General features: G+C 40.9%; 1 protein-coding gene across 1 annotated transcript in view; it reads right to left on the bottom strand.

Moving 5' to 3' along the window:
* Nucleotides 1-9,079, bottom strand: part of SPTLC3 (serine palmitoyltransferase long chain base subunit 3) — a 169,486-nt gene that overhangs the window by 45,355 nt on the left and 115,052 nt on the right. Inside the window, exon 9 of the mRNA XM_004697825.2 lies at nt 1,720-1,846. Within this exon, the coding sequence (XP_004697882.1) occupies nt 1,720-1,846 (127 nt within the window). The remainder of the gene's footprint in view (nt 1-1,719; nt 1,847-9,079) is intronic.

The raw sequence follows: 9,079 nt of genomic DNA, 5'->3' as shown, positions 1-9,079 counted from the left end.
TGTCCATCACTGTGAATCTCAAAAACAAACAAACAAACAAACAAGTAAACCATCCTTGAAGCTGTTAAAGGAGCAACTCCACTGAAAGCCATAAGGCTCATGGAAATGAGAGAGGGACCTGTTTCAGACACGGAGACATGCCTAGTCATGTCGATTGAAGAACAAACCGAGAAGCAAATCCCTCTGAGCAAACTGATCATCACTGCAAAGGCACAGAGCTGGTTCAAGGTGCCTCAGGAACCACAGGATCAGATGACGATATTGTGTTCACACAACATCCAATGGCATAACATTCTATTTCAAAGACCATCTTGTGAATATCAGGTGACAACTTCTGATAGCTTTAAGGAGAATAGTCAAACTCTGGAAGATGGTCTCAGAATCAATGACCTTAACCATTGCACTGTGCTGCCACCAAGACTACCTTCTTTTTTCCTTTTTATACCGGCCATTCAATTGGACATGAATCTTGAACCACAAATGACAAACCTAGAAAGCGTTTGGAGATGAATCAATTCAACCACTGCAGTAGAAACGCCTGTTTTCTGATTTAGTAACAAAGGAAAGATTTATCCTGGAGGTTTCCAATCTAGCATTGTAGGGAACATCAGACCTCAGGAGAGAGACCTTAAAGCAGTGGTTCTCAACTTGTGGGTCGGGACCCGTTTGGGGGTCAAATGACCCTTTCACAAGGGTCCCCCGATTCGTAACAGTAACAAAATTATAGTTATGACATAGCAACAAAAATACTTTTATGGTTGGAGGTTACCACAACATGAGGAACTCTGAAAGGGTCGTAGCATTAGGAAGGTTGAGAACCACTGCCTTAAAGCCTGCCCATATGGGGGTGAACGGAAGACACCACTTCTCTAGATAAGCCCTGCTTTGGGGGAGTAGGCTTCGGAATAAAACTTGCATGTGGATAAAATACTCTTGCTTAAAAAAAAAATTCTTGGGTCTCCCCATTCTTCTATTGAAAGAGTCGGCTGGCTTGAAAGGCTAGAAGTCATTTCAAGGTGGGGGTGGATTATACAGCATCATGACCAGTTCACAGGTTAGATAATTTGTTACTTCTATAAATGTGTTTGTTAGCTTGACTCATGACCTACCTTATTCATCACTAGTTTCACAACTGTTGGGACACATTGTGGCAACTCTACTTCATCTAAAAAGTAGAAACAGAGTTCCAAGAGGTATTTACGGATGAACCAGTTATTAGAAACAAGAGTAAGTTTGTTTTGCATGAACAACATAGCCTGCTTTATGGTGTCAAAATGCAACAAAATGAGTGGAAAGCTAGCTTTTTGTGTATTCGCAAATGACCAGTAATGGATTTACCTTTCTCAATATCTGGATGAAAAAGAAAAACAGTATAAGAATGAAACATCAAATCAACTAATTTGGTTTTAGAGGAATAATACTGACTATCCAATCAAACAAAGGCAAATGCACACCATGATTTATTTTATTTCAACTCACAATACTATCCAAATTCACTGATAACACTGAGTAAATTCAGGCTTACTTTGCTTTAACAATAGTTTCTCTGATGATGATTCTACCTCTAGTAGAGTTAGCACATGGTTTGATATATACACTGGGTTATATAAAACAAAAGTTGTACTGAAGAGGATGCGAGGTTGGCAAGACATAAGAGAGGCAGAGAGTGGTCAGGAAAAGGAGTTTGTGGGAGCTGGTGATCACCACGGAAACTCTTACCTTCTGTGGATCCATCCGTTCCCATGATAAATTTAATCGATCTGATGATTTGCTCTGTTATCGGGGGACTCATGGATGTGGCATAAGCAGCACTATGTGAATTAACTCGCAAATAATCCACAAGCTCCTTAAATAAAGTGGGAAATCCAAACAAAGGTATATCAGTCTTATTCTTGTCAGTGAGAATCACATCTTCTCTCTCTTTGTAACAAAAAAAAACCACATTTAATTCTAACATACCAAAAGATAAATAAATTCTGGCATTCAATGAGAATTACTGAACTATTTTTTCTATCATTTTATTCCAAGGGTCACTCACAATAATTGAGACGCTATGCCAACGTGTTACTCTGAGGGTTTCGAGTTTAAATCTAGGAGAAAATCAGATATGTAAGGAGAAACAATTACTTAAATACTTTTTGTGCATCTACTTGGTGTGAACTCTGGCTTAAGATTCAGATGTAGCCCAAGAGTATATGATGTGACTCTTGATACCAAGAATGCTATACAAGATTGTCTCTATAGACAGGTATTGAATGGTAGGTAAGGCGCGTGCACACAAGTATGTGCAGCACGGCTTCAGGGTTAGCATATCCTAGTCGGACTGGTCCGAGAAGGTTCCAGTGAACTAATGAAATTGTCGAAGTCTTGAAGAACGAAGATAAAGAAGAGAAGAAAAGTTGATGGTGTGGATAGGGAGTTGGAAGAAGGAAGAGGCTGAAGGAAAATTCAGGAAGTAGAAAAACAGACCACATATTGTAGATTGCCTGCAAAAAAAATGGCTGTAATTCTCTTTTTCTTTGTACCTTTGCTCTGTTTCAGCTATAGAAAGGGTCACTATGAGTTAGGATCAACTCGGTGGCTGTCAGTTGGTTTTTGGTTGTCGATCAGAAGGAGGATGAATTCAGGCTGACTTACTTTGACCAACAGAATGTGGCAGAAATGGCGGTGCACTAGTTCTGAGCCTAGACCTCAAGAGGCCTTGAGTGCTTGCCCAGGGCCACGTGAATAAGCCCTAGGTAGTCTGCTGCAGGATGAGAGCTAGGTGGAGTAGAGAGAAGCCTTCCCAACCTAGGCCAGTCAGTCATCAGCTCACCCAGCAACTGATGGCGATTCAAGGGCAAACTCGACTGTGGCCAAAGAACATGCCCATCTATGCCCAATTAAACATGCTGATGTGCAAACTCATGAGCTAAGTAAATGGCGATGTTTTTAGCCACTAAGTTATGAAGTGGCTTGTGAAACAGAAAGAGCTCACAGATACAGCATGTTTGGAGGATAACCTCCTAAGTGGAGATACTGTAAAATTAGTCAGAGTATATTAGGACTAGATAAAGACAAAGTTCAGGAGTTAGGGGTTCCTGCTTTGGGTAACTGAGAATGATTGGAATTTTTTTGCACTACTATTTGGCATGCTGTTCCACTACATAATACTGGTCTTTTGTGGTAGGAACAATTCTTTACCTGTATGCTTGACTCCTGAGGGCTAAAGAAAAGTTCCTGATAAATTGAGGAGGGTCTCATGGCTGGCATCTGGGCTAGCTCATGCCACCCATAGACCCATCACCTGTACTGGCACACAAGCTGGGGCCCTCTGGGTGCCTTGCACACAAGCTCATGGGTTGATGACAGTCCTCTGCATTAGTAGTGGGATCTGTAATGAGCCAACCACTATTTTTTTTTTTTTGGAGGAATGAGAGTTTAGACTCCTCCTTGGTTGTCTTTCCTAATAATTTCCACATGGAGGTGATCTGGGAGGAGCTCCCAGGAAAGAGAAGAGAGGGATTTGCTGCTTTAGGCAAGCCCACTCCCTGCTCTCCTTCTTCATCCTGTGTAGTAGTCATGGCCATCTGAGAACCTCCATTTCTACCAACCTCTTGAGACTTGATCCTGCCCTTACTTTTCCATCTCTCTTGGGATATGGTTCTCAAATTCTTTAATGGTTCAGTGTTCACTTCCTTACAGGCACCTTTGGGTGAAGGTGAAATCCATGATAAAATCCCTCCATTCCTGACCCACAGGAGGAAGCTGTCATTGACCAAGAATGTGTTCAGAACTAGTGCATCTTTTCTTTCCCACTTTTTTCTTTCCTTTCACCATCCCTCCTCCCATGAAAACTCTCCCTTTTTTGCTCTTTCCTTTCCTTCTGTCCTATTCTTCCTCCCCCTTCCTTCTTTATTTTTCTTTCAAATTCTCCATTCTAAATGGTTTCTTTCTCTTCATTTCTAAATCTATGTTTTCTTCTACCTTCACTCCCTCCCTTTCTCCTTTTACCCCATCCCTCCTTGCCTTTCCCAGCAAGTATGAAGATGAAGATGACTTACCTAGGCTATGTTTGTGGATATGCACCCGAGAGGGGAGGGGGAGAGAAAAAGTTGACAGGCTCGACCTTAACATTCATTCTCCATTGATCTAACTGGAGGAATTTCTGCGCATTCTCTGTTTACAGAATCTCATAAAGACTGTGGGCTGAGCTTTCAACAAACTTGAAGAGTATGTGTAGGATGAATGGCCTGATTTTAGCTATTATCTGGTGACAAGGTATTCAGGAAGTTCCCTCTGGGAAACTCAGGGGTAGCTCAAAGAGAGATGTGGCCGTTTTCTAGAAGAGGTTCAGTGCTTCTCTGCGAGTAGCACTAGGGATTATTATTTTACGTTGAGAATGACTGTCTCACTGCGGGTGCTGGAGGAACTAAGTAGGAGAGCAGCGTCTGCTGAGTCAGGATGATGAAAGTTTACACGGGTAAATATCAGAAAATAGATGTTTCAAGGAACTGATGTGGTCTTATAGAATTGGTAGAGGTGGATGGATGGATGGGAAGTAAGGAGAATGCCTAATCAGGTGGTAAATTAGGAAGAAGAATGGTGCCTTAGGGACAAAGAAGGGAGGAGTCAATTGGAAGGAGAGGGAAAAGCTGGTACCTTAGAGACAAGAAGCTGTTTCCTGTGACTCAGAGATATGTGTGTCTGATTGCTTAGGCTCAAACTATGACTCTACTGTGTAACCTTGAAAAAATTACTGAACATATGCATCTTAGTTCTCTTGAGATAATAGTAATATCAGTATCATAGTCATTATGAGGGTTAAAGGCATTACACATTAGAAAAGTGTCTATTATACAGTGGATGCATGATATAATTAACAGTTCTCATTGATAGATTCCCAAATCAATGGTTCTTATAACAGTGGTATTTTGGAAACACCAAAATACAAAATGTCCAAAAAGTATCTTTATTCCAGCTCCCTCATTTTGCAGATGGTAGCGTACAGGCGACCCCCCATTAAAATGAGTTCTATTCCTAGTTCTGATTTAAGCTACGGAGACTAGTAGCTACTGGGTTATTCATTGGGCTGCTAACCACCGGGTCAGTCATTCAAACCCAGCCACCACCTTATCTGAGAAAGAGGAAGTTGTCCACTCCCATAAAGATTTACGGTCTCAGAAACTCAAAGGAGCAACACTACCTGGCCTGGAGGGTCCCTGTGATTGAGTTGGGTTTGGTCTAGGAGTTGGGGGTTTAAAGTAGGATTTGTATGTAAATTGGAACAGTTATGAACAGTTTGTATCCAATGTCAGTCAATGTTTATCTTAGCATATAGTATATAATGTACCTGTGTATGCATGAGAACATTAAAAAAGTACTTTCAGATATCATAAAACATTTTAAGATAACAGTGCATTAATAATTTTATGTGCATCACCAAGGGGTTCCTGTTTGTTATTGTGAGCCATTCTACATAGATCGGATTTTTAATATAACAGCCTTTGCAAGAGTTGGTTCAAAACTGTACATTGCACTTAAACCAGATGTTCCTAATCTGGGTACAGAGGTTCTGTAACTGATCCATATTAATTTACCTGATACCAAACCAAAAATGTAAATCTAGCTGTTCCTCCATACTTTTAAAGGTAGTTGCAGAAGGAATGGAAAGGAAGGAGCGAAGTCTTCCATCTTGAGTGAATGTTTCTGAAGGGGCACGGGGCTTGATGCAAGCACCCAGATGAGATTCCGTTACTACGGAGGCTCTGTTTTAGGAACATTGCAAGTATAACACATTCAAGCCCCACAATAACTTGACTGTTTGGGAAATAACACCGAGAAGATCAATTCAACTTCTATTTCCTCTGTGGTTCTTGATCCAACCCACAAGAATGACTCCTTATTCCTCCACAACTGTATTAAAAAAAGGAAAATTCCTGATGTACTCAAGTTGGCCCAGGTTTGAGGCATTTAAACCTCCCTGAGGACAGGGATGAGTTGCTCAGCTCTCTGAAAGTCCAGAGTGGTGGGGACTTAGAGGGAACCGAAAGCTTACAGTCTCATGGAAAGCAAAGGGGATTCAGGAATTAAGAAAGGTTGGAAGGTCTCCAAAGGTATACTAAGATACCAAAACAAAAAAATGCCAACAAGAATCAGTTGACTCATGGCTATCCTGTGGATGTCAGACTGCGATGTGCGCCTAGGCTTTTAAAAAGGTGCTTTTTGTGTTGTAGATAACAGCTATTTCTTCAAATCCCCTCTTGAGTGGCCTTCAGCCTCCTAACTTTTGATTAGTAGTCAAGGGCATTGAACCTGTGTATCACTCAGGAGCTACTGGACAGGGATAGGGGATACTAAGCTGCATTCCTAGGAACCAGGGGAGTAATAGCCACCTAGTCTTGGGCATATCTGATAAAGAAGAATTGAAGAAAGTGAACAAAGTTTCATTTGATTACTGAAAAGTTTCTTTCTTCAGTGTCCCCGCCATAAACTGAGAAATGCCATAATGTTTAGATTATGAATTCTTTTAGTTTGGGTAAGTGCCTTATCAGTGAATATCACTCTCTTTTAACCTAAAGGTTGTGCCTCAATTATTATTTTTTGTTTTGACTGAGCCTCTTTTCTTCCAGAATCTGACTTTACAGATGGGGCAAATATGCAAGCATGACTTCAAGACTCAGTCCCTGAGAGCACCAAGGAGAACCTTGATGACTGAGATAGTGTATTGTGCCAGCTTGGCTGATAAACGCAGGTGGGATTGACTGAGGGGCGGAGAGATGGATGGCTTGGTGAGCCTTGCCTTTCTTGTCTCTCGCTCTGTGATCATCAGACCAGTGTGCGGCTGCCTTGCTTGTTCTGTGCCTCAATTTAAAGGCTACACAACCTGTGGGACGCCTAGCCTGTGGACTGTGTTGCTGTAAGTTGAGGTCCCTTTAAGACATCGCTGGAGCTGGGGACTGGCGATTGGTGACCTGCCTTGTGATTGGCTGCGGTGCTGATATAGCCTAGCTCTCTCTACAAATAGAGGAAGATCTGGCATCAGACAGAGACTTGAAGGACTGCTAGTCTCTCAACTTTCTCTCATGGACATGAGTTGCACTAAGCCATTTATAGTGCTTTCTAATTTAACTGTTTATTTCTTGTATATTTATCTATATATGATTTAACAGTTCATTTCTCGTTATATATCTAATTATCTTTATAAATAAATATATTATATTATCAGGATTTTGGTTTTATCTCTCTAGAGAACCCTGTCTAACACAATGACCTACTTTGCTCCCAGACTAGGTGCCATGAACCAAGAATGAAGAGTTGGCTTTGATCTTTTGCTATGTGAGTCTGGGTTGTACCTTCATTCAGAGTAGGTTATAAGACCACTCATACTTAATTTCCCAAGCCCATTTTTAAGTTTGAAATCCTGGCTATTTTCTGTATCTATCGGCCTGCAATTGAAAGGCAAGGATGGCTTTTGCAAAGGAATTCAGATAGGAAGGTCTTAGAATAAACACCTTAATTCTCATTCTACCATTCCTACTCACGTCAAAGAACCATTCAGTACAGCCTGGGCCAACCCACGGGGAGAGCTGCCTTCTGCCGGGGGCTCGCTTTTGTCTGGTGTCCAGCCGTCAGGGGCTAGTGCTCACCCCAACTTGGCTGCCATTCTTCACTTTCCTCCTCTAGGATTCTAGTCACACCACTAATCAAGCATGAGGGCTGCCTTTGTTTCATTTATTGACAAGTCTCTGGTTTGTCTGGACAGACATGAAAGCTGTGATTAGCACTAGGCATGTAAGAGGAGGCAGGGTCCAGGAGGAGAGAGAAACAAAGGGACCATAAAAATTAGGGTTTGCAGGGTTAACCCAAGCCGCAGATGGATAAACAAAAAGCTAAAAGGAAAAAAATGAAAAAGGAATTTTGTGCTACCAGCTCAGGCTTTCTTCAGAGAGACTGTTTGTAGTGTGGGACGCTGACAGGTAGTGACCTGAGAGTTCGAGTTAAACGTTTTGAAACGACAGAGGGCGCTCCGGGCTGGCCTCCTCCTAGCTCATCTACAGCATCTGCAAACTCAATTGCCAGTCCTCGAGAGACTATTTTTGAAGATGGGGGAGAAGGGTGAACCAAAGCACAACTCCCTTCAGCAGAGATGACTTTGCAAGGCGTTTTGGAAGGGAAGGCCAGGATCGACACAACTTCTTATTCCCTCCTGTATTTGTTGCTAAATGCTGTTTTTTTTCCTACCTGACAGGTCTGATTGCTAATGTATAGAGTTCAAACCTTGACCCAGGAATATTTCTAGAATCTCCTAAACTTTGCTTTTGGAATGTTTGAGCCAAACACCCTAAACAATTTTATTGAAAATATAGTCCCGCCAACACCAATATAGGAGCTATGGTAATGCTCTCAGGTAAGCATTAGAGTCTGAAATGTCAGTGGTTCAAACCCACCTGCTGTGCCTTGGGAGAAAAGGGAGACTTGCTGCTCCCATAAAGATGTACAGACTTAGAGCACCTGTGCTGTGTCATCACGTGCAGGAATGGAATCAGTGGCAATGAGTAGTTTGTTACAAATATCGACACAGTAATTTTAAAAAATAGAGGAAAGAATTATATATCATTTTGGATCCAGGGAATTATTTTTAAATCTTAATATCTATTAAAATGATTAACATAATAAAATAGGAATTATTTAGGATTTCAGAAAAATTCAAAGTTTGAGGGTATGCACATAAGCCTTTTTAATTGTTAATTTTGTTGTTTTTATATCCATTGATATAAAATCCTTGATATTTTTATAATAATAACATATCCCAATCCTATGTACTTCCATTAAAGCATAGCTTTCAAATCTTTACAAAATTACTCAAAGTTTAGGGATATAGAAACTATGATACAAACTGAGGCAAAGATAAAGATGGAAACCTAAACTTATAAAATCTAAACCCTAAGAACAGATTGACTCTCAACATTTCAAAGTATGATTCTTCAATGGAATTATATCTTGACTATTACCAACAGTTTCATTGGTGAAATCTTGTTTGAAAACCTAATGTGGAGCTGAGTTACAGAGATTTGAAAAAGTAAACCGAAAGTAAGGA

This window comes from Echinops telfairi, unplaced genomic scaffold (genome assembly GCF_000313985.2).
Source record: "Echinops telfairi isolate 266 unplaced genomic scaffold, ASM31398v2 ScPeMD7_5592;HRSCAF=6446, whole genome shotgun sequence".
NCBI classification, from domain to species: domain Eukaryota; kingdom Metazoa; phylum Chordata; class Mammalia; order Afrosoricida; family Tenrecidae; genus Echinops; species Echinops telfairi.
This window is presented reverse-complemented; position numbering and strand designations above follow the sequence as displayed.